Genomic DNA, 26,621 nt, shown 5'->3' on the forward strand with positions numbered 1-26,621 from the left:
GCTGTACCTAGCACGGCATGTGGTTCACACTTGTCAGGAACATCAACTCCCCCCACCCCAACCCTAAACCATAATGCTGTGCTTTAGGGAAACAAGATCTGTCCTGATCTGTATTCAACACTTTCTGGGAACAAATGATGGCTGGTGGCACTCCCCTAAACAGAAACCCCTGTTCACTGATACCGTACTCCCCAACTCATACTGAATAAACATTTCCACACTCAGAGGTTAACCACCTGCAGGCTGGACTTCTAAAATGCATAATAGAGATCTTTAGTGCCCCCACGTGGCCATAGGTGATGTGACATCCTCAGTAGGGAGTTCTGTCCTGAAGGGTGGGAAAGACAGCTGGAAAAATGTTGTTTGTATCAAAAATATTAAATATCTAGGGTATGAGACAGCGCAGGAAGAATGGCCCCTTTTATACTGCTATTTCTTCCCATCATAAAAGTTTGGTAAAAGGGGGAAAATAATGCGAAATGTTGAAAATCTGTTGGATTGAACCAGAATGTGAGTTTTTGTCCAGTTCCATGGCCCAGGACAAACTATCTCTAATCTGTCATGGAGGAAATGGGAAGAACCATCCCTGATTGTGAAAATTATACAAGCATGGATGTGATTTTTTGTTTTAAACTTTTACACAGAAAACATATGTATACATCTTTCTGTAACTTGTGTTTTAAACACTGCAATTTTAAGGCATTTTGTAAAGACTGATGCAGTACAATTATTATTATAGTCAACACCAAAAAGATATCAGTTGGCAAGGGGGAGAAAGGAGAAATGTGGCTTGAAGAGGACATCTTGTAATAAATTTATTGTATTTTGTTACATTTTCCACTTTTCTCTTAATTCCAACTGTATACTATATAATCAACGCTGTTTCAGAAATAAAATGTTTCAAACATAAAAATATAAATTCTGCTTCTTAAAAGTGCATACACTTTGAATAATAAAACATACAAATAAATAACAGAAATCAGTGACACATCTCATGCAATTGTTCTAAAATAAATTTAAAATGTACGATACACTTTTCTTCCAGCCTCTAGGAAAGACATCCTGCCTTCCATTATTACTGTACAACTGAAAATGAAAACGACACAGAAATCACTATCCACGGTGCATGAGTAATATCAAAGCACTTTGTGTACAGTGATGTGACATGCAGCTTTCAAGACAACCACAGAAATTCCAGTGTAAAAACTGAAGAGTTCAATCAAGAAACGACTTATGTCAATGGGGCTTAAATTCAATTTTAACCAGTGGTGAGAGGCACAGTTGGTGAGCAGACCTCTATGGAATGCAAACACGTATTTGAAAGGCCTACAAAGAGAACTCCAACTTCGGAAATACTGTAACTGCTTTTGCATTTGGTATGACACCACACCGTTTATAATAGCACCTAGGAAATTTCATATTGCATTTGGACGACTGCAACAGATATCACTATTCTGGATGGCCTTTCTAAAGAAACATTTCCAACTTGCATGTTTACTTGTATCTTTATTCCTTAAAATGTTGAAAACACCAGGTAAATTGTGGTGTTTTGTAGGCAGCATGAGGCTCGACAGAATGAAACCATCAGATTACTTCGAAGGTGTTGTAGTGCATTCAGCTCACCACAGATTAAAACTAAATTTTATTTGCCTCCACAGTTAACACAGAGTGCCAAATTCTGGGATGTGTATTACTTAATGGTAAAACAAACAAAAAACAAAACAAAACAAAAACACGAAAAAATAGCAATAAGGGTTTGTTTTTTTTTTAAAAGACACCAAATAAAATGTTTCACATTCATTTTCAAACTAAAAAAAAGAATTCCTGAAACCACATTCTGGATAAGAACTATCCTAGAGAATGAGCAAAAGTAGGAAATTCAGCGGCAGCCTGGGGTTTGCCACTGTAATTCCTACAAAAAGGCAATAATTCTATCAAAAGCAGGGACACGCTTTCCAACGCTAGGAAGGTTGTTTCTTTTCTTCTTCGACAATTTCTGGCTCAGAGTGACTTCCCTATTCCCCCACGGGCCTGGGGAAAAGGTTCTGGGGACAGATGCAAACCCTGCAGGGACACTCAGCCTGCTCCAGCAACTACGACCACCAATTTCCACCAGACTGGCGAGTGCTAGGCCATTCACAACATGCTCCAAGCTCCCCAACTGGGCCTTGAATCAGAAGGGCCCTTGTATTTCAAATGGGAGTTTGATATCAGTATCTCTCAATTCTTTTTATTCTTATTTTTTCTGCCTCTCCTACACAACTGAGGAATCAGTCACTCCTGAGTAATTCAAATGGCAGTGATTCTCGCCATAATTCTCAGCAAAGGGATGACATATCATAGTGGTTCTCAATCTGTCTGCAAATTAGAAACACCCAGAAGCTTTTAAAATACATGGTAATTCCTGGATCCCACCCCTACATGAATCAGATCAAAAGCTAGGGACTGGGACCCAGGCACCGTATTTTTTTAAGTTCCCCAGCTGATTCTAGTCAATGTGGGTCTTCACTATCTCAGACAAGTCATTCAGAAGAGGCTTAAAAGAATCTTGAGGAAAATACATGTGTGAGATTCAAAAAAGTCTCTCAAATCTGCTGTGCACCCCTTCTCCCAAAAATTGGGAAACACTAAACAAATGTAAGATGGATCTAGAACCGAATCCACTGCACAACACTCCCAGAAATTCCATGGGCTTAGTCTAATTGTGATCAGTGGCTGGGAAGCCCCAAAGCTTTTCAAAATAGCTCTAAGTCTCTACAAAAGCATCTTTTAATTCTTAGCACTATTAGAAGCCACATTCTTTCCTTGTGACCAAAATAGAACCCTTGAAGATATAAAAAATTAAAATCTATAGAAAATGGCAGGTTATTTTTAGAACAAAACACTTTAGGAAAGTCTTCAGGCTAAATACAGTATGTACACCAATGATGTGTGTTCAACATATCCAATTCCACTTCTGCTTGCAAAATACTTTACAATCTCGCCAATGATCAGAAAAACAGCAGAGAAATACATGCAGAGCAAAACAAGAAATCGCATTCATGCTCTTCTACACAATGATGAGTAAGCCACATTTTGAAAATCACAAATTTAAAAATAGAGCTCCATAATTGTTGCCTTTCTTTTTTAAGACTTAACATTTCATGTCCATATGTTTTATTGTTTGCTTGCATAGGTAGTAAGAGCATGCTTTCTGAGTTATATGGAGGCCTCGCACAATTGTTTTTACTTGGGGAAAAAAATGGTCATGCTCAAAATGCATCTGCAAAATACTTTGAAAGTTGATCAAAAGGCAGTGTGAGAGTGTTCATTTAAATAAAAGCACTGGATTTCTCCCCAAACCATGTAGTAGAGTTTAACAATAATGTACCCTTTATGAAATGAAAGTTAAAGACAGCCTGCACAGTAACAGCTACTTTTTGTGTTCGTTTACGATAGGTACTGGTTTGTCAGCAAAGTTTGCCTTTCTCAACTACAAATAATACAAAGTTCCACGCACCTCCAGAATACGTGTTTTATTGAAACTGTGCTTATGATTTGCATACTGTTTCAAAAATCCAATCCAATTTAACTAGAAACACTAGTTAAATCTTTGTATCCAATAATTATAATAACCTACATAGGAAACAATCACTTCGGCTGTTCAGTAATTTGTCCGAATGAAATGTAACGTCTGATGCCCCTCTATGTGAAATAAAGCACACTTATTTCAAATAAATGAGCTTTGTTCGCAGCTCTTCTCTGCTCCATTTTCCCTAAAGGCTGCCACTCTTGGTCCCTTTACATACTGTTGCTATTTTTTTCATGATAGTTATTTTAGAGGAATGACAATGTTCCCCTCAAATCCCACATCCGTCTCATACAAACATAGATGACCCAATGTTAACGTAAAGTGACTGTGTAATGGATTTTCAACCCCTAAATAGTAGAGACAGCTCAGTCTGAAAAGGTGGATGGAAGAGTAGAATGTCTCTAAAGATGAAGGGCACTTTTGGTTTCCAGACAGAACAGACTTGCTCAAGAGAACCACAAGCCTTAGCCAATTTGACCGGAATCCACGTGATCTCTTTTCCCAGAACTGTCACTCCATTTAGGACACCATCACATCCCTTGCTTGATAGGCTGTGCTCCCAGGGCTCCTCAGCTACAGCAAATCCCTGAAGCTTTCAGTTTTGCCTCTGTGCTCAAAGCAGGCCCTCCATAAATGTTTGCAGAATGAATGATGAAAACAAGATTGCAAAAGCGTGTCAGGCAGCCTCACAGATAATTACAGTATTTTAGCACACCACAAATACTCCCACATCCGTTCCCACTGGTCCAGCATATTATTACTTACTTTCAGTTCAGCTGCTTTCAGGATGAGAAAATACAAAACGGATGGGAAATGGTCTAAGATGACTGGAGCCTAATGGTTTGAGTTTCCACATTTTCTAAGGGATTACCAAGGCAAGATGTAGGGCTGTCTTAAGGAATGATACGGCCTCAGTGCAATGGATGTTTACAAGAAATCAAGAATAAAACTTTTTTTAAAAAGCAAACATTACAGATACAACATTACTGTTGGTGATTATTTTGTGCCTACCAGGAGACGACTGCTCTAATCAGGCCCATCTAGATGTCAACCAGAAACCCAGGCCTATCATCCCTAGCAGATAATTTTTAACCCCAAAGCACATACACGCTCATTGTGCTAAATATTGCTGGGAAAATTAAAAAAAAAAAGAAAGAAACCAACACCAAGTCCCCAACCCTACCAATGAACTAAACTGAATCAAGTAACTACTTTCCCACAAGATACTTCCCACCTCAAGGAGCACCTCCAAACTTTTGGGCCAAATAACCTTTCCTGTGGCCTAAAGTTGTACCTAGTAGTTGGAGATAATGAAATTTTCACTGTTTACCAACCATGAAAATAAAATAGCTTCATGATGTCTAGACAATGCCATGATACTTCCTGATTTTTTCTATTAAACCTGAAACAAGGACTAAACTCCATGACACACAGTTTATAGACACTGATATTTTATTCCAGATCCCATGGAAAACCAAAGGGATTTGTAGAAACGTTTTTCCTTTTTTTTTAAGTCACTAGACATCGTGGAAAATCCATTCCTAGATAACTCAAGAATAAAAATATTTACCACTGTGAAAATTAAACTAGTTTCTATTAATGCTTGACTACAGCAAAAAAGAAGTGTGATTAAAAACCTTTGTCTAATCAAACTATAATTGTTTCAGAGATTCAGATAGGAGACTTCAAATGAGATCTACCTATTAAACAAAAATGAGAGGTTTGAGTTAGACATTCAATTCCTGATATAGATGATCTCTTATTTGGTGCACCTTTTTCAGGAGATAAAAGCGATACAGAAAAACGAGAGCAGTGGCTACACACTGATGGGGCTGTGATGTGCTGGGCTGAAAGCAATGACAGCATCGAAGGCAGCCAGTTGCTGCAGATGCACTAAGCAGATGAGAGTGGTACTGCTTTGAGAACCCACCAAAATCTGAACAGTAAAACCAGGACAGCGAGTGAAGAGGTGAGTACAGGGCTGAGTGCAATGGACAACAGGCTCACAGTCAATGAATCACATGGAGCACTGTGGTAACTTTCACAAGGCTAAATGTCTAAAACTTAAATACTGCCAAGGGTCTAAAATTCCAGCTACCCTCAACGTTAAGTCGTCTCCAGACTTGCAAGTTACCGGCTAATGCGCAAATTAGCAGCAAAATAAAGTTAAGTACGTACTAAAAACTTTTCCCAAGAGATATTCTTGGCGGAAAAAAAGAAAAAAAAGGTAGTGCAGAATTCATAGCTATGCATGCATATGTGTTGTAGTTAATTCACACACAGCAATACTGAAAAGGGAGGTTATATATGGATCTGTGCACCAAGGGTTCAAGAAGAACTTGAAGAGTCTGACGAAAAACGCTAATATTTAAAAGCACATAAACTTAGCATGCTGTATTTACTGGCAAAGTGACAAATGCTATTCAGAGAGAATCAAGACCCTCACTCTCTTGACATTTAAAAAACAAAAGAAAAGCTAAAAATTGAGCAGGAAAGTATTGCCAGGAGACCTTGAAAAAGCTTGCAAAACTATGTACTTTGCTTATCTGTGAAGTTTTTTTTTTGTGAGGTTCTCCTTTGTAAGAAATGCAATTTGCACTGACACAGCCAGATGGAACACACTCCAAAGCCTGCTTGTGAGTTCTGGGCATGAGATGAAATCTTAAGAACAAAGAAGAAATAATAAATGAGTTACTGAAAGGCAGCCCTAACAGAGACTGACAGACAGGATCTGAAGTGCACATGTAATACTTGATCACACAACGCTTCAACATACGACCATTGGCTTTTGGCAGAAGGCAACTTCTTTCTTCTCCAAGCTACAAGATGAGGGAACATGAGCCCACAGACACAGGGCATCATGGAGCTTCCCACCTCTAACAGAAAAATGCAACACCTGACAAGGAAAATGATGTCCAGTCTTTCACCCAGTTTAGAATCTAGAAGTTTTTTCCAGGAATCTGTCAAAGGTGTTAACTGCTCTACTACAGTGCAAAATTCCAACAGCCTTAGCTAGTAATTTCAGAAGGAAAAAAAATTAAACGAGTGACTGGCTTTCTGGCTATCCAATCTGCCACCTCCTAGGACCTATCCCAAGAGCCAAGACAGGTTTTGGTGCACATGTCACCACAGATATGAAGGTGGTGAAAGGCTTCATTTCTACCTCGAAAATGTCCATCTGTGGCAGTAGGAGAAATGACACAGTCACCCACATGGCACCTTCCTCTTTAATCCATTTACTGGTGTGCAATCATCCTAGACTAGCTGAGTATATACCTGAGAAACATTAGTGTTAAAATATTGCCCTTTACAAAGACTGGTAGATGGGGCGAAAGTGCAGAAAGCAAGAGTTTTTCCCTCGATTTGTTTCATTGTTAGAGTCACAGTTTTTAGAGCTCCTGGTGCCACCCACAATCCACAGTAAGGACAAGTCCTGCTCAGAAGAAACACGAGTCAGCTCCTTCCTCCTTCTACGCACTAATGGTAGCTTTTCTGGTTCACAGGTTTCAAAACCCTCATATCCAAAGAAAGTCATTAGAGTTCTCTAGAAAGAAATATGTACAATTGCTAAAGGGACCGTCCTGGGTATCGTCTACAATTATTCCAGTTAGCTTGGTGTCAATGTTTTGCCTATGGCTGTTATTTGGTTCAATGGCAGAATAAGGCGACGCTCTGAACAATTTGCAATTGAATTAGACACACACACGCATACACTCACACAAACACACACACACAGTCGGGCACGTGACTCAAAAAAGTACAAAACAAAAGCACAGGAGGCTTTGGTGGGAGGGCAGGGATTCTAAATAAATAAACATCTTTACAGATAAAACACTTCGACTGCAGAAATATCACTGAGGTTTTTGAGAAGGCCGTGCAGAGGTTTGCATGCTAGAAGATAACTTTTTTGAGGATTTCTCTGCAGACTGCCTGCCACCCGGAGACGAGGGAACTCCAGAGTCTAGTTGGGAAGACTTGGATTTGCGAGCGGACAGCAGGGAATGTTTGGCAGAAGCAGGGTCCTTGGAGACAAGCTGCTCTTTTCCTGTTGTATTTGCATTTGGCTGCTGGGAAGCTGGAGGCTGGTGGCCTTTCTCTACCTTGTCGTCCCCGGTGTTCTTACAGACGGACTTAACAGAGCTCCCACCAGCCTTTTTAGAGAGCAAGGCTGTCTTGCCAAGATCCGTCGAGCGCCGGGTTTCCTTCTGTCTCAAGGCTGATTTGAAGAAGGACAGCCCCTTGTCCTCAGACTTGCTGTCCCTCTTCAAACCAGACTTGATGCTTGTGCTGGGGGAGCGCAGGCTGGCCATGGAGGAGCTCCGCACGTGCTTCCCGGCCCCCCTGCCCTCCCCTGCTCGGGCCTGGCTCACCCGAGGGGAGTTGGGTTTGGAGGTGGAGGTGGCGCTGGCTCTGTCAGAACCCAAGCTTTGTCTGGAGCCCTCTCTACTCAAGCTCCGGTCTGAAGTCCTGCTCTTCCCAGGTGGGAAAGGGCTCCTTGTGGCAGGGCCCGAGGCCTTTTTGGCAGATGTGGAGGAAGCAGTGTAGGTGACGGCCGAGGCTGACTTCTGCTTCTGTGGCGAAGGAGATGACACGGAGTCCTGAGATTTCGGGGATGACTCCTTTTTGGGTTGTGCAGGGGCAGGGGATGAATGCCGTCCACTACCCCTGGAAGAAGAATCTGCTTTGCTGCGGGAGCGGGAGGGCTTTAGAGAGACTTTTACAGGAAGAGGAGAAGAAGGGGATGTACTTGAAAGGGATGACTCCTGGCTTGCCAAGGCTGGTCTCCCCTTCCGCAAGCTTTTCTCTGGCTCAGAAGTGCCTTTGGAACTGGGGGATCTCTTAGTTGTGCTCTCTGGTTTCTTTGCGAGTGAGCCTGGGTGGCTGGGGGGTTTCACCTCTTTGACTGGAGAGCTGTCTACGGAGTCGCTCTGATCCACATAAGCGATCTGATTATTGTTATCAAATGGACCAGAGAGCGGGGGCAGGCGGTCCCCTTGTGCTGAATGTTTGCTCTGTGTATCTATGACACTGGAGTTCAATCTGCGGGTGTCCGATTCGTCTTTGAACACGCCTTCCATGACAGCCAGAGGGGCCCGGCCCACAGCCTTGTGCTCACGGCGACTATGACTGTCGCTTGGTTCCTGGTAACTGCTAGAAAGGTTCCGCAAGCTACCAAAGCAAGAGATGGAGACCTTGTCATCTGCTGCCTCCCCAATCTTCTCCAAGGTGGAAGCAGAGCTGTGAATTGGCGAATCCCCTGAAAATCGGGATGGAGAATTGGAGCGCATCTGCAGCTTAGCAGACAGGGACCATGAAGGTCTCATGCAATTTTCATTGACGGCCAAGGGGCTGGTGACAGAAGATCTGGATGACAAACTCTGGCGCTGGACACTTCTCACAAATGGTCGAGTTGAAAAGCCTCCTGAACACAGTAAAGAGAATACTGTTAGGTTAAGCCAATGAAGACATTCTAACAACACTGTAAGACACTGAAGGTGAAACGAAGGTAAGCCTCATGGGATGAAAGGAGCATGACCTTCAGAGCCAGCCCATCTGGGATCAGGGAGTCCCTGTGTGGCTTTGACTTTTCTGAGCCCAGTTTCCTTATGTATAAAATAGGGACATTCTAACTCAGGATCATTCTAACACAGCAAACTTCTATTCGCCTCCTTGCCCTACATCAGGGCTCGGTATAACTTTTCCTGTGAAGGCCTAGACGGCAGATGTTAGGCTTTGCAGGCCAAACATTCCAACTCCGTCACTGCTGCATGAAAGCAGCCACAGGTGACACGTAAGAAAACGTGTCTGACTGCGTTCCAAAAATCTTTACAAAGAAAGGCAGTGGGCTGTATTTGGCCTATGGGGCTACAGTTTGCTGACCTCTGGTCTAACTCACAGGGCAAGTGTGATGATTAAATACAATCTTACACGTCCTGTGCCCAACAGAGCACCTGGCACTCCACAGATGCTGTGAGCTATTGACTCAGCTTCATTACCTTCCTGAAGGTGATCTGGGGCTCACAGAAATGAAGTCCTTGACCAAGATTACACAACTCATTAAAGGAAGAACTAATACCAGAACCCAGAACCCCTTGACCCCCCGCACCACTCAATTCCACATGTAAGCTGGCCTGTCATTGTTGACTACAGATGTGGATCAACGCAAAGAGCTAAAAAGACTTGGATATCATATATTCCTAATTCCAGTAACTTAAAACTTCCAAAAAAATATTCATAATCAGAGACCAGGCCTGGTGGCTCACGCCTGTAATCCCAGCACTTTGGGAGGCCGAGGTGGGCGGATCACGATGTCAAGAGATCGAGACCATTCTGGCTAACATGGTGAAACCCCGTCTCTACTAAAAATACAAAAAAATTAGCCAGGCGTGGTGGCAAGTGCCTGCAGTCCCAGCTGCTGGGGAGGCTGAGGCAGGAGAATGGCGTGAACCTGGTAGGCGGAGCTTGCAGTGAGCCGAGATCGCGCCACTACACTCCAGCCTGGGAGACAGAGAGAGACTCCGTTTAAAAAAAAAAAAAAATACTCATAATCAGAACCACATACTCCTATTTGGTGTGGCTCAAAACGTCCTAAGAAAATATTCTAAATTAAATTTTCTACACAATGATACTACAGTTGTGATATTTACAAAATTCTGTCTTTATAGAGCCTAAGAAATAGGCTGTATTCTGTGGGCACCACCCAGCACCATTATACAATGATGATGCTTAAAAGGATATTGATTTCACCAACTGCACTGCTTAAAAATAGATTGAGGCAAACCTTATTGAGGCTTATCGTTAAAATGACAGTGAATTCTAAGTTTAAAGGCAGTACTGAAAATAACCTCTGCCTAAACAAGCAAAGGTTCACCAGTCAGTTTTCCATAAGATGTGAGGAGCCGGAAGGAGCTTAGGAATTGCAGTCCAATGTTTTTATTTTACAAATAAACAGGAAGAGGCAACAAGCCAGAAGAGGTAGCAGAGCTAGAGCTATGGTGCAGCTCTCTTTGCCTGGCATTCTTCTTCCAGCCTATTGCAATTTTAACTCAATTTCATTTTCTCAGAATTATCCATCACCACTAGAAGCAGATTACAGTGATCGAAATGCTGGCTGCAGACTGAGACTTGTTGGCAGATTGAGTCACTGTGCTCATTATAGAAGCTGCACTCACTCCTCCTTCCAGCTCCCAGTACTGTGGCTGCCCGGTCCTTCCCACACCACCTGGGTCCCTGTCGAAACTAAGGTCTATCCTGCCATTACCCAAGCAGAAAGTGAAAGTTTAAAAAGAAAAAAAAAAAGTTCAATTTTTATCGGACTTTTTACTATCTCTATGCAAAGGCAACAATAGCTTTTGTTTTAGATGCTTCTGTACTAAAAAGAACATTCCACAGCTTCCTCCCTGGGGAGCAGCATGTTGGAAGGTGAGGCTCTCCTGGGGCCAAGAGAGCCAGGGGCCTCCGTGCCAAGCCTGGAGCCGACTCCCCACCAGGTGGCCTGGGCAAAGCACAATCTCTCTGAGCCTCTTCCAGCTATCCTGCTTTTTAAAACACTTTGGGGGAAAAAAAAAGTATACATTGGTATATAAAGCTCCAGCCTCCACAAGAGACCTTACAAGTGGAAAATAATGAAGTGGAAGGAGAAAGTACTGGGACACAGGAAAAGCAAATGACTCTGTTAATACAAAATGCTTCTTAGGATCGTAACTCACAGCTACACAGCTCCACTCCCTGTAGCTCCCTTTGGGTTCTCCTACCATCTCCTTGGGACTTAGCTCCTGGGAAAAACACGAGGGACTCTGCTGTGTCTGTGAGTTACCATTCTGGAAATCTGTCACCAAAAACCCACACCCACCGTCATCTTCACTCCTTTCTCCAGTCATCTCCACGGACTCAGAGAGCGACGCCAGGGAGGTGCGTCTGGAGGAAGCTGCAGAGGTCACGCTGGCTGGCTTGCTGCCCGGGAGCCGGCTTACCCAGTGTTCACACAGGGAAGAACTCGTGGAGCCTGCAGAGAAGAAAACAGGCATAGAGGTCAGGCTGGGGTCCCTCAGCCAGCCCTGAGCCACACACACCCTCATGAAGGTGCTACGAGCTGAGCTGGGGGGCGCTGATGTCCTCACCCCGAGGTCAGCATCAATTCCCAGACCCTGTGTCATGTCGCGCCTGCCCGAATATCCCCAGTTAAGATGAAAAGATGTAAGGCAGACTTCCTGACGCATGAAATTTGTAGTAATAAAATGCAAGGATAGGCATGAATACTTTATAATGTAAATCTGAGTCTAAAGAATTGGCAAGAGAATGGAATAGACAAGCATTCATACATTCATTCTACAAATATTTATTAAGCATCTACATGCCAGGCACTGTTCTAAGCAATTGCAGTAATATTTCTTACACAAAGAGAAGAGAGGATGCGGCAGTGTACTCTTTTTCTCTCAGCCTCACTGTTTTAAGGAAATTTGTAACCATTTTCATAATATTAATAATATACACACACACAGCTATATGTCAATCTGCCCTGTCTGTTCCAGGAATGTCCTTAAATATTTATTAGGGCAAGAGAAATTGCTCTTGAAACAGAGTACATGAAGCAGCATGACTGTCTCAAGTAGACCTCAAGAAGGTGTCATTTCTGAGCACATGTGAGACTGGTGGAAGAGCACTGGAGTTCCCGCTGTGTTAAGTGAGTGAGTGGCTGTACACTGGGTGGGCTTGGCCCCCAGCAGGGCGTCATTCTGCTTGAGAGATGCCTTGTTTTCACTGCTTTGAACTCACCCCCTGCAAGCTTCAAGAGAAGCAAGGATTCATAGCCCCTAACCTGATTGCACATCACCACATTCCAATCCTCTGTCACGCTCTCTTGAAGTCAAACTCTGCATTCAGAAACGTGTGTCCACTTGTTTGGATTATGTGTGGCTGCATTCATATTGTGTGTGGGTACTGGTCCCTGTGTTTATTAAACACAACAGGCTGGATGTCATCCGGCTAAACCCAAGCCACCTAATATTATCACAGCCATCAATCCTTCTCCTAACAGAATAGGCCAATCTTCTCACTGGAAAAGCAGACTATTTCTAATGGTCCTTTACCCTTTACAAAATGTTTTAACACACATTTATCTAACTGGATGCTTACGACGACCCCATGAGGTAGGCATTATTATTACACCTGTATTACAGATGATTGCTATGTGGCCCAGATGGGACAGGCTCCAGGATAACCCCAGGACAGGGGGTAGTATGCCACGCTGCTTTTCAGCTCACCCATGCATTTATCCACAAGAACACATCATGAGCTTTCTTTGCGCCAGGTCCAACCCACTGTCCCCAGTGAACTCCACTGGGCCACAGCTGCTGTCACATTCCTCCCCAACTTCCTCTACTGCAGTCATTTTAGTTTCCAGATTAAATGGAAACGTAAGGATTCATCTGATCAAACTGACAGAGTCATGAGAGCCTCCAGAGAGGTCCTCTAGACCATTCATTACAATCTTTTGCTCTAGAAAAAACTGCCCAAGAACAAGAGTGGACCTCACCTGCCACCGAGCTGTTGGCTGACCATGACGGGATGGCTGTCCGCCTCTGGTAGAAGAGGATGTATGCTGTCTGCGTGCAGACCTCATCTTCTGACAGCTGCTGCACGTCGCTGTCATCGAAGCAGTACCAGAGGCCGTCCACAGAGTTCTTACAGTACGCTGCCAAAGAGAGCCCGCCATCAGCACCAGGGGAGGCTGCACCAGCCACTTCATGCGACCCACAGACACCATCTCTTTGGCTCATCTAATTAACTCAAGAACGTTTTAAGGCTGCGTGTAGCAACACAGAAAGAGATTTAAAAAAAATTCTAAATTCTGTATCACACTTGAGCAAAATGTCTTGAGAAATTCCAAACTATTCCAAGTAGATGCAGTTCCAGTTCATCTTAGAAAACGCACACTTATTTAAACCAATGGGTCGCAACCAGGGAACTGTGTCTGTGGCGGGGGGAGTGGGATTTGGCAATGAATGGAGATGTTTTTGATTGTCACAACTCAAGGGAGAGGTGCTACTGGCATCTAGTGGGTAGAGGCCACGGATGCTGCTAAACATTCTATAATGCACAGGACAGCCCCCTGCAAGACAAAATTGTCCGGCCAAAATATTAACGGTGCCAGGGTGAAGAAACCCTGAGTTCAGTGTGTTGCAACATTTTAGTGTCTATTAGAAATAGCAAATAATATGAATAGAAATAACAATATAATGATATGATAGCAGATAAATATATGTAACACTTATTATGTGCCAAGCATCTCATTTAATCCTCAGATTTGTTCTCTTATTACTCCCAATTTCCAGAGGTTGAAAAAGATTAACCTGCTTGCCCAAGGTCGTGCAGCTGGTGAAAGGCAGGAGCCCAGCTCATTTCAGGCTTATCAAGTCCTTGGCTTGCACTTGAAGCCCTATCCTGCCCTGCTTCCCTCAGGGAGGAGCACAAACCAGGCTCCATGGAAGTTCCCTGGCAGACTGAGAATACATGAGCTCATGAATGCAGGAGGACTTCTTTCAGTCCAAATTCTAAGCCTGAGCTAGAAATAAAGAACATTCAAGTAGCAGCAAGAACAGACAAAAACTTAAGAGTTCACAAAGCCAGTCATCCTGCAAGGATATATCAAAGGGTGTTATAAGCTTGATCCAGAAAAGCACATTAAGATCACATTTTCTAAAAATATGCATTTATTTGGGGTGAGAATAAACGAGTGCTAGAATATTTAGATGAATGCAGGAACAGACTCAGGATGGCCCCAGGGATGGGGCAGATAAGGTCCTGAGAGGCACCAGGAGTGATTCCTTCAATGGGCCATAACCATTTCCGCAAGTATGGAGACTTAAGGGATAAAAGAGACTCGGGTGAGAAAGGGCTACACCAGACAAGTCCCCCAAAATGAGAGCAGAATAAGAACCTATGAACGGAGGCAGGGAAGTTATTTGCAGCTGAGAACTTGCCGGAACCAGAAGGGAAAGAACTTAAAATGTAAGCAGCAAATGGAGCTCTAAGGAAACAGCAATTTGCCAGTGGCGTCAGGTCAGGCTTGATGCACACATGACCCAGCTGGGGAGTAGTTGCTCTTCTGGAGTGGTGAGTGGGAGCAGAGCTGTGAGGGACATGCCCAAGAGAAGGAGACAGAACAGCCTTGCCTCCTTTCAGCCTGCTCCTCTTCAGAATGGTCTCTTCTCAGTCACAGTGTGGAAACTGAGGCAGCACAGCAAACTCATTAATTACAAAATAATTCTACTTGCTTTTCTTCCTAGAACTACTTTCTGAAGTATTCTCTAGGCCAGTGCTACTAGAATTATGGCTCACGGACTGACACGAGCCCACACGAGAGAAGCACCAAAAAGGAGAAAAGCATTTAAAAAACTTTTATAGCAATCTGATACTGCCGTGATATTTTTATTGTATTCTTACAAATGCACTAGTTGATAAAGGACTGGAAATTTTAAAGTAGAAAAAACCAAGTTCTTCATCACAGATGGTGTGAGAGGCACTGTTCTAGAATCCTTACACAATCGATTGTATCATTATACCATCGATTATAGCTAGAAACAGTGCAAAATAAAGATTACATCAAAATAAACATTCCAGGCCAGGCATGGTGGCTTATGCCTATAATCCCAACACTGTGTGAGGCTGAGGCAGAGGACTGCTTGAGATATGGAGTTCGAGACCAGTCTGGACAACACAGTATAGGCCCTGACTCTACAAAAAAATTTAAAAATTAGGCAAGTGTGGTGGCGCACACCTGTAGTCCCAGCTACTTGGGAAGCTGAGGTAGGAGGATCTTGAGCCCGGGAGGCTGGGGCTGCAGTGAGCCACGATCACACACTGCACTCCAGCCTGGGTGACAAAGTGAGACCCTGTCTCAAAAAATAAAATAAACATTCCAAATGAAAACTTAAAAACGGGGATGAGGGGTGAGAGAGCATCAGGAAGAATAGCTTAATGGATGCTGGGCTTAATACCTAGGTGATGGGATGATCTGTGTGGCAAACCATCATGGCACATGTTTACCTAAGTAACCAACCTGCACATCCTGAACACGTACACCTGAACTTTAAAAGTTGATGTTAAAAAAAAAGAAAGAAAAAACTTAAAAAGAGTATCTTTCATTCAACAATGCGAAGAATATTTAAAATGTTCTCTAAACTAAGACTCTAAACATCTCATATACTAGGAAAAGTGGTGGTAGGGTCTCAGCATGAGAAAGGGGAAATAATACAGAAAACATCTGAGCACATCCTGGGTAATGGGTTCCTTGAGATCAGCATGACCACCTTCTGGCTCACTAACATGGTAGCCAAATTAGTGAACAGCTACCTGCCCCAGGACACAGAGCCAGAAAGATGTGTCTGGCTTCTAACCCAAGCTCCTTCCACCAAACTGTACTGCCTCTAAGGTAGTTGCGAGGTTTCCAGGCATTTTCCAAGATCTATTCTATATATAAAGAGCAACACGATGCTAAAGTCTAGCCCTGTCTTATTCTTCCCAACAATTTCTTCCCAGAAACTATGTAACAAGCCAGTCCATATTTTCTTGAGAAATAGTGTTATAAATGGAAAACGCATTCTTTACCAAAGCTGAGCTGGTGAACGTCAATCAAGGATGCTGGCAAAGGTGTTACAACACCGGGTGAGTTGTGAAGTTAAATGGCCTCCACGTCCCTTTCCATTCTACCAGTCCACAAGTATAGAATTCCATCACTCAGTGCCAAAGAACACAGACATGACTGGTAATGCCACAAAAGCAAAAATCCAACAAGACACAATATTTGTACACATGGCCCCCATAAAATAGAAACCTAAAATATGTAAGATACCAAATATACTATTATCATCATTGAAATATGGTTTAAACCAAAGTACAAGGCAAAATATATCTAAACATTTAATTCACATTAACTTTTGACTTCTATGAAGTGAGAGCATCTTTTAAACTTCTCTAGCTTCTTTCTCTCCTTGAAAGCGCTTCCTACAGCAGGCAGAGGCAATCCAAGCCATTCCATTACAAGATGCGCTCAAAGTTGGGATCATTCCTCTCACAAACAATCGCTGCCTGCAGCATTTAAATATTTAAAGAACTTCAGGCAGTAAAATGAGTTTGAAAAAAAGAAAAATATCTATTTAAAGAACCTGAACTAAAAGGGTTTCAAGAATAAAAGATTATTGTGTCCAGTAATCTTCCCCAACCCTGGCCCTCCTGGAAGGGAACAGAGCAGACTGAAACAAGTGAGTATGAAAGGTAGCAAGGCCAACGGACTCCTCTGTCTTGGCTGATGGGGAGGGAGGTTCATGGCTAAATACTAGAGAAAAGAGTCCCAGAGATTTAATAGTACCCAGGATTGGCCAGACCCCACCCCTCCCCCACACCTCTCCCTACCTTTATAAATCAATGGTCAGCACTAGCACTCGGGGTCTTGTTGCAGAAACCACTGAATTAATAAAGAAAGTCCCTGAGAAGTATACATATGTAACACACTGAGTGTGAAGGATGCAGAAATCCAAATCCTAGCCACTCACACGGATAATCAAATTAATCACATCAACCCTCACATCAACGAATAAAGCCCTGAAATCTGCCTGGCTCCCAAAAGGCTCATGCAGGCCCTTAGCCCGATGATTCCATTTCCAAGACTCAATCTCAAGGAAATACAGAATTAAAATTCAAAAAAAGTGAAAGAGCATAAAGATATTCAACAATGTTACACGAAAAGTTAAAAACCAGAAACAATATAGATGTTCAGCAATGGGGAAGGGTTAGATAACATTAGAGGTCTACCAACAGAACATTCTGTGGTCATTAAAAAGTATTTATAGGCCGGGCGCAGTGGCTCATGCCTGTAATCCCAGCACTTTGGGAGGCCAAGGAGGGCAGATCACCAGGTCAGGAGATCGAGACCATCCTGGCCAACATGGTGAAACCCCGTCTCTATTAAAAATAAAAAAATTAGCTGGGTGTGGTGGTGTGTGCCTGTAGTCCCAGCTACTCGGGAGGCTGAGGCAGGAGAATTGCTTGAACCCGGGAGGCGGAGGTTACAGTAAGCCTAGATCGCGCCACCACACTCCAGCCTGGTGAGAGAGCAAGACTCCATCGCAAAAAAAAAAAAAAAAGTATTTATAAAAAATTAAGTGTCCACATCAAGCTACTTCTGTTACAATACTAGGCGTGAAGATGAGGATGCAGAAGCGCATGTGCCACTCACCCCTCACTGTGCTGCTGTGCTTCTGAATTTGTGACCTGTCTATCCACCCCACTCTAGCCCATGAGGTGAGGCAGCAGGCTCCTTTCCCCAACAGCTGACCCTCCCCCTCCAGCACGCTCTGGCCACTCTCTCCTCTGGCTCTGATCTCTGCCCACTGCTCACACCTCCACCACAGAACCCATGATGTGGGACTCCTTTTTAAACCGTATCTGTACCCACATCTCCCCCTACTTGATTACACTCTCAGAAGACAGAGGCTGGGGACCTATTGATCTCTGCTGTGATAGAGCCCAGGGCAAGCAGGATGTGAGGGGCTCAATAAATGTTCACTTGAACAACAACAACAAAATGCCAGTATAATCCCAACAGTGGAAAATAATGGCAAAAACTTAAGAGAAAAACACATCAAGTATATACTACATACCAAAATATTACCTACATACAGTGGAACATTACTCAGCCCTAAAGAGGCAGGAAATTCTGATACCTGCTACAACATGGATGAACCTTACAGACATTATGCTACATGAAATAAGCCAGTCACAAAAGAACAAATATTGAATGATTCCATTGAAAAGAGGTACCAAGAGTAGTCAAATTCACAGAGACAGAAAGTATGGTGCTTGTCATGGCTGAAGGGAAAATGGGAATTAGTGTTTATTAGGTACAGAGTTTAAGTCTGGGAAGATTAAAAAACTTGTAGAGATGGATAGTGATAATGGTTGCACAACAATGTGAGTGTACTTAATGTCACTGAACTGTACACTTAAAAATGGTTAAAATGGTACATTTTGTTATGTATATTTTATCACAATTTTAAAAAATGTTACCAGTGGTTATCTCAGTGATAAGCCCATGGATGATGGTATTCTTTCCACCTCTAGACTCTAAATTTCATGATGAACATAGTTGCTTTTATAAATGACAAGGTCAATTTAACCTTAAAACAAAAAGAAAAACCCTTCTAAGTCACTTTAAAGACACTATAAAAGTGTCATGCGCTTGTATCCCAGCTACTCTGGAGAATGAGGCAGGAGACTTGCTTGAGCCCAGCAGTTCAAGGCTGTAGTGTGTGATAATCACATCTGTGAATAGCTACTGTACTCCAGCCTGGGCAACACAGCAACAGCTCATCTTTAATTAAAAAAAAAAAAAGTAGTTCACAATCATTTAAAATGAGAGAGAAGACAGAACTCAAGGAACTCTACCTAGCAAAACCGTAAATGGGGAGTGCAGGTTAGGTAAACAAAGAGCAAATCCTCAGTTGACCAGACAATGCCATCTGCACATACCACTCCCCAATCAGTCAGCTACCTACTGGACGACCCCACTCAGGAAAAGGAGGAAGAATGTTCGTTTATTTGCTCTTGGGCAGAGATCCAGAGGATGGAAACTGCCCTCACGGTTGGCACACTGCCTACCGGAGGGGAAATGAGGCTCTAAAGTCAAGTCACCCTGCCACAAGCAAACCCGTCTGAAGGACTCGCCAGCACAGACACGCAGCCTCTCACACTGCAGACCTGTGTAGTGCCCCCCTTGCATGGTGCCATGGTGATTGCACACAGCATACAGGTCATAGATGTAGTCCTCAGGGTCCCTCCCGAGTCCATAGGGCCGTCTCCACGGGGACCAATGCGATGGCAAACTCCAGCTGCTCTGGCTCCTCTTAACCACGTGAGGTGTCATGTCCAGGCCAGTCAAGGGGAACTTGACCATGTTCTGAAGTTTCATGCGCCTGTCTCCTTCCTGTTGCAAGAAGAAAAACAAGTTCTGGTGATATTTTAATGCAAGCAGATGGCAGATCACTTTAGAGGGGAATGTGGATCCTATCAGATAAAGCAGTGTGAGTTACCTATCTGATGTTTCCCAAGACATACAAATCAGGGAAACAGATGATAGTTTTAGCTATCTAGAGGAACAGGTTTTAATATCAGCTAAGGTGGAACCAGTAAGGATCCATATAGAGGGGGGAAATGAGCCTCTCTGAGTCTTCCTTTCCTTATCTGTTAAAGGGCTTTAAAGCATTTGACTTACAAAAAAAATGACAGTATCAGGTGGCTCTTCCTGATACCTCTGTCAAAGAGACATGAAAACTAATGATGTGATGGCTCCATGAAGGGCAAACCACAGCGCCTGGTGCAGAAGAGCCTCTTGATAAGCAGTGCCTGTTCCCCTCCACATCCTCCAACAGGCACATCACAAGGCAACACTGACTTAGCTTAACATATCCACTCAGTGGCAATCTTTGGTAATCTGTATTTTCCATTAAACCTATAGGGAAATGCTTTGAAATCCAACCATCAGTTGAAGAGATAATGACTGAATGTTTCCTGTGTCTACGGGAACTTTAAAAAATTAACCAGGCATCGATATGTCCACCCTAAGGAGCCACGTATGGGTCTGTGAAGGGAAGAAAAATGTTCATGAGAGAAAGGGACGATGGGTCCTGGGTGGTCAGGAAGGCCAGCCTGAAGAATCTGGAGTGTATCCTCTGTGGCTTTTATGGAAAAGGTGATGTCACCAGAGTTGTGGGTCAAGAACTGTGTAAGCAGTGCACAAAACATGTTAGAAATAGGAGTAATGGAGGTGAAAAATCAATTAAAATCATTGCAACAGTGACCAGCTGAAAAGCAACAAAATGTCTGAACCAGCACGCTGACAGCAAGAATGGGGAGGGGACACACAGGAGTCAATGAAGAGGCATGGCCATGCCTAGATGAGAGGGACAAGAAAGAAGAGTCAAAGAGGACACTGCAGGTTTGCCTCTGGATTGCTGGAAGGGTGGTGACATGCCTTCAAAAAAAAACAGAAAGCCCAGGAAATTACTCTGTGTCTGGGGAAGGAGACACAGCAGGCTGGGATCCAAACCCTCAGCCAGCTTTCCACCTGCAGATCCCAACGGAATACACAGTGGGTGCCAAATGCTCACTCTTCACTCCCATAGGAGCTGAACCTCAAACCTCTGTGTGAAAGCCCCAGACCTGGGGACCATCTGTGTGTTGCCCCTGATACCTCTGCCTCCTCAGACAGTCCTGAACATCTCTCCGTCTCTACTGCCATAACCTATCCCATCTACTAGCAGCCCACCCTGGATGACGGCAAGGGCCTCCTTCAGGTCTCCCGATCTTCATTCTTGTAGCCTCTAATCTGTTATCTACACAATATCCAGAATAATATTTTCAAAATACAGATTTAGTAAGGTTGCTTCTCTGCTTATAACCCTTCATTGGAATCCTACTCCGCCCCCAAAGGGTTCCTTGGACAACCAGCATCCACCCACGTCTTCCATCAACTCCCGCCACTGCCCACCCCTCTGGACTGCCTGCCCACCTGGCCTGCTCCCAGCCTCTCGTGCAGGCTTGTGCTTTCTCCACTGTCGGGCTTTGCACACACTGCTCTCTCTGCCCCCGCGTGGGAGATCCCTGCTTCCACCTCACCTAGTAAAAGCTTGCTCATCTTTCAGATACAAACTCAGAGCCAGGCCTTGTGGAGTCCGCTAATGTTTACTTCCCATTTACCTCTTACAATGAGACTGTCTAGACAATCCTAACCTCAGGGAATAGACAGCCTTTTTGGAAAAACTGACTCAGAAAGCAATACAATTCAAAGCAGATTTTCTTTGTATTTATTTATGACTCATCTCCCCAACCATACAACAGCTTCTCAGGAGCAGAACACCCATATTACATTAGGTAGAAATAGAATTCTACCTCCCCCAGAAAGGATCTCTACTTAGTTCTTTTTAAATCCCAGAGTACACTTAACAAAATTTAGGCACGACATTTACAAGTCAAGTAAAATATCTTCAATCTGAACTAAAATCAAATTTTGCCTTGGGAAAGAACAAAACATTACCCTAAACACAGGGGCAAAAGTGTGTCTATAACATACACAGACAGGACTCACTGGATCAAACAGGTATACCAAAGAACCCCCACAGAGCCCATCAGCAGGGGGCATAAGAAACTTGTCACAACTTGTTTGTTCCTGAGGATAAAGGATTTCCATACCTGCCGAAATCTCTTTAGATGTATAATAAGCACATCAGGCAGAGTCCAGAGGCTTAATGTAATGCTTCCCTGCTGCAGCTGCTTACAGTGTGGGCAACGCCAGGCATCATCGGGGGCAAGCTGAAAACAGAAGCATGACTCCCGTAAGTGCTACTTAATGCAAGACTGTGTTACGGTTGGACTAATGCCTTAGCCAGGGCATGGTGCAACTCAAAATCTCTCTGGAAACTGCAGATGCTGGGCATCAATGGAATAACACAATAAAAAGTGGCCAGAGCTGGCACCCAAACTCTAAACAGATTCTGGTTTGTTGAATAGATTATCCCTCAAAGAGGAACGACTAAATCGGTAAATACTGTATAAATGTTAAATATGTTACTTTCTTTCTTTTTTTTTTTTTTTTTTTTTGAAACAGAGTGTCACTCTATCACCCAGGCTGGAGTAGTGGCGTGATCTTGGCTCACTGCAACCTCCACCCATCAGGCTCAAGTGATTCTCCCACCTCAGCCTCTTCAGTAGCTGGGACCACAGGCACGCATCACCACACCCAGCTAATTTTTGTATTTTTGGTAGAGACGGGGTTTTGCCATGCTGCCCAGTTGCTCTTGAACTCGTGAACTCAGGCGATCCGTCCACCTCAGCCTCCCAAAGTGCTGGGATTACAAGCGTGAGCCACTGCACCCGGCCAGATGTCACTTTCTATGTGCCATGCACTGCTCTGGATACTGGAATTATTTAGTGATCAAGACAGATGGAGTACCTGCTCTCATGGAGCATATACTGTCTCAATTCTGTCCCTCACTTCCTGTCCTCCAGCCATACTGGCTTCATTTCTGTTTGACAATCTTGCCAAAGGGCTTTTGCTTCCTCCTCCAGGAACTTTGCTTCCTTTATTTACTTGTTCCACTAGACTACAAACAGCATGAAGGCAAAAATGTTGTTTATGTTGGCCCCTGCTACTTCTTCAGTACCAGTACAATACCTAACATGATATGTACTCAAAAAACACCTACTGAATGAATGAGCCCCTGTTAAAAGGTATCCTGCTACCATTCTAGATCAGTGAGATGTGTTGTGGAATACCAGTGCTGCCATCTAGTAGATTTGCTCATCCATTATCTTTGTGCCATTATCAAACATCTCCAAAGTCATTTAAAAAAAAAAAAAAAAAGCTAAACAGGGCAAGGCGTCATAGAGAATCTACAGTCAACCAATTCCAAAGCCAACTATTTCATAATTGAGTGCAAAACTGGGTGGGGGGAAAAGGGGTGAAAAAAAAAACCCATGTCTTATGAAAAACTATTATTAAAGAAACTAGCTACAAACAGTGTGGGGGAGAGAAGACTCACTGGAAATACAAAAGCTATTTTCAAATATTCGAACAACAGACAAAAATAATATTAGGATTTCTGAGTCATAATGAATTTAAGACAGAGAACAACTGTTGGGTATAGTAACCAGTGGACATATTTCAGGTTAACTTCAGTTACCATCAGAGCCATCCAGAGAAAACATGGTCTATCTCTGTCTTAAGGAGGCAAACTACCTCATAACAAAAGATACTCAAACTCAGGCTAAGCAATCACCTATTTGAAATTAAGTAGAAGAAGAACCCAACCACTAGAATAAAAGAGTTTTAAAGTCCCCTTCAATCCTGAAATTGCATGACTCCCTCTAATTTAAGAGTGAAGAGTTACAACTAGTAGTCAAAATTATGATCCTAGATATCAATGCAAGGTTAGATGACTCCAAGTACTCTGGTCAATGTTTATAAGGTGCATAAAAATCACACAGGCCTGGGCCCCACTCAAAGAGGCTTATTTATCCATCTCTCTGTCCATCCATTCATTTAAATACTTACTGGGTCCCTACTACCTGCAAAGCCTTGCTCTCTACTTTCTGGTCTATATCTACGCTGTTCAATATGGGACCCACTAGCCACCACGTGTCTGCTGAGCACTTGAAACATGACTAATGCAACGAAGGAACTGAACTATTTACTTCACTTAATTTTAATTTTTTAAATTTAATTAATTTAAATTTAAATAGGTCCTGGCACCTATGTTCTTAGTACCAAAAAGTCAAGAATCACTGTTTAAGTTACTAAGGAAAAGATCTTAAGACTTCTAAATTGAGAAAGAAAATCACGAAAACTTGATCATTAACCATTAAAAAGAACTATGAAGGTTCATTTCCAGAGTACTTCAATTAATCACGGTTTTCTAGAAACTTACAACTTCTTGTTAAAGTCCTAAAAGCAAGAGCATTAAGATGCTCATTACATGTGCAGACTTACATATATGCAAAATCCTGCGGCGACTTCTGGGGCGTGATTTGTTTCTCCACTATCACCTTGCCATGCCCCACTCCCCACTGCCCTGAGCAACCAAGAAATGCTGCCCAGTCTCTTACCCGCTCCTCTTTGGTGTACAGTTGGAAACACTGGGATAAAGTGCAGGTTTGAGGCTGATGATGACGCTCCCTTTGCAGACGAACACTTTCTGCATCAGGAATATACTCATCCTCAGTATTTACAAACAAGCTGCAATTAGGGGGAAAAGCATCTATCAGGGAATGTCTTGCAAAATGGAAGGAAAAATACAATTACGGCTTCATGAAGCGACTACAAACTCATAACCAAAGGAAAAAAAAAAATCAATGTGTAAGAAAACAAAAGTAGTGACCCAACTTTTCTATATTCCAAAATGTTCTTGAAAAGTTCTCTGTATACAAAGTTATTTCCAGAACTAACTTGATTTTTCTGGGTTTGGCCATGAACTGTACTGGTTAAACCACATATTCCTGTCCTTTACATCTAAGAACATGCATCTGACATTGCTTTCTAGAATTAATGGGCCTGTAATAAAAATCAAAGTAAATTGAACCTATATAGTAGCTAATGAGTATACAGCTTCTCTTTCAGCAGTGAACAAATGTTCTAAGGTTCTGGGATTGGGAAGAGAGAATGTATAGGAAAGGAATTATAAACTGCTTAAATAAAGGGTTAACAACACACCTGGATACTTAGCTAAAGAGAAGAGAGATTTGTGTTTCAGCTCATTTAACATATCAAAGGTGTGCTATAAAAATGATAATTAAATCAATGTTTCTATAAATACTAACTCTAAAAATACTCACAAATCTCTTGTCTCCTTGTCCCACTCGACTACTAATTTCACATGAGCGGTGCCACCTGGTCCACAAGATTTTAATGCCCTATAGAACCAGGGAAGTGGAGAGGGAAGCCACATATTATTTTCTAAACAAATGATTTTACTTAATGTGATTATGTCCTACCCGAAATCATAATTTCAGGTGATTAATGAAAATCTTCATCGTAGTTCCCCATCAGAAAAAAGTTTTCAGCAAGACCACTATAACCACTGATTTAATAACTACATTTCAACTAAACTGAAAAACCCTTAAATTAAAAAAGCCCAATACAGTATTAATAATAAAGAGGTTGGAAGAAATTTAGTGTCATGTTATAAGGTTGATGATCACTCTCAGATAGTCATTATGACCTTCCCAACTTCTTGCCCAATTTTTCACCCACCCAAACAGACAATGGACGGTAGTCCCCTGGGAACAAAGTCGCCCCTTGCACCTTTCCACCTCTCCACCAACATGCCATGCCTGCTCTAGACTGCACCCTTCTTCCTCCTTCCTCCAAAGCTACCCCCGTCCCAAGTTCACTGGCTCCTTGCCATCTCCTGAGAAACCCAGAACTCAGTTAATATTACCTATCTCATCTTGTTTATGTTCTGCAATATTTTGGATTGTTGTCTACTAACTCTCATCTCTAAACCCAAACAGTGAACTTTCAAGCAGGACCATGTTGTATGCTTTTTTAGAATCCTGAAATATAGGCACTACAATATTTGTTGAAAAAATCATTATAATAATTTTTATTATAAAAAATGTGAGTTTTCATATATTATATATTCATAGACATATAGTGTGTATATATGTATATTATTTTATTAATACAATAGAGCATTATAACAGATTTAGACAGCACAGAGGTAGCAGAGTAGAGTGACTAATTCTATGGGGCAGGTTGCCGGGGGTGGGAGGAGGAAAAGTATAAAACAGGGCTTAAAGGAAAGGTATTATGGACAGAGGAAACCACACATGCAAAGCACGCATATAAAATAGTATTGCCTGTTCAAACAATCATCTGTACTTTAATGCTGCTGAAAGTTTGGGATAAGTGGGGAGAGGTAGAGCAAAGCCTGACAAAAGTAAGCGGAATTCAAACTGTGAAGAACTTCTTACATTGTGGAACATGGGCTTTATTTTTTAGGCCACGAGTTGCCATACAAGGGTTTTAAGGAAGAATGTGGCCTGATTAGAACGTTACTTTACAAAACTTCATTCCTGGTGAATATGAAAGTGTAATTTATCTACAGTCCTAGGACATACGTTAATTTGCTTTCCTAACCCAAGTCCTCCAGGGCTTTTCTTATTTCAAGAAAGATCATCAAACATATACCCAAGCACAAATCAAAAGTAAAATAAGTACTTAATTTCGAAATAAGCCTAAAGAACCCTGCACACTTATGTGGAAATTATATAAGACATCACTTGAAATCACACATGAATATATGTGAGATTCTAAAAGGTAATTTAAAAAAAAAATTTTTTTTTACCTTTCTACTGTTGGGTGGCACAAGGGCTGCTCCTCCTGGGGCAGCAAATATGTTATTCCAACAACACTGACCACACGCAAGCTGAATGGACACACCTGCATCAGATGTTAGATGAGAATTAAGCCAAATTTTTCTTCAAGGGCATCTGTTTC

The 26,621-nt window shown here is 42.6% G+C and overlaps 1 protein-coding gene across 4 annotated transcripts in view; it reads right to left on the reverse strand.

The window, feature by feature from the left end:
• Window positions 1–790: 790 nt before the first annotated feature.
• Window positions 791–26,621, reverse strand: part of USP31 (ubiquitin specific peptidase 31) — an 88,420-nt gene continuing 62,589 nt past the window's right edge. For all 4 annotated transcript variants that reach the window (XM_019012721.4, XM_063700042.1, XM_055365489.2 and 1 more), the window contains 8 exons: window positions 26,470–26,564; window positions 24,956–25,033; window positions 24,230–24,359; window positions 21,818–21,937; window positions 19,328–19,553; window positions 13,107–13,265; window positions 11,424–11,576; window positions 791–8,993 (listed from right to left, as the gene is read on the reverse strand). In XM_019012721.4, coding sequence (XP_018868266.4) covers window positions 7,423–8,993; window positions 11,424–11,576; window positions 13,107–13,265; window positions 19,328–19,553; window positions 21,818–21,937; window positions 24,230–24,359; window positions 24,956–25,033; window positions 26,470–26,564 — 2,532 coding nt within the window. In that variant the 3' untranslated portion in view covers window positions 791–7,422. The remainder of the gene's footprint in view (window positions 8,994–11,423; window positions 11,577–13,106; window positions 13,266–19,327; window positions 19,554–21,817; window positions 21,938–24,229; window positions 24,360–24,955; window positions 25,034–26,469; window positions 26,565–26,621) is intronic.

This window comes from Gorilla gorilla, chromosome 18, assembly GCF_029281585.2.
Source record: "Gorilla gorilla gorilla isolate KB3781 chromosome 18, NHGRI_mGorGor1-v2.1_pri, whole genome shotgun sequence".
Lineage (NCBI taxonomy): Eukaryota > Metazoa > Chordata > Mammalia > Primates > Hominidae > Gorilla > Gorilla gorilla.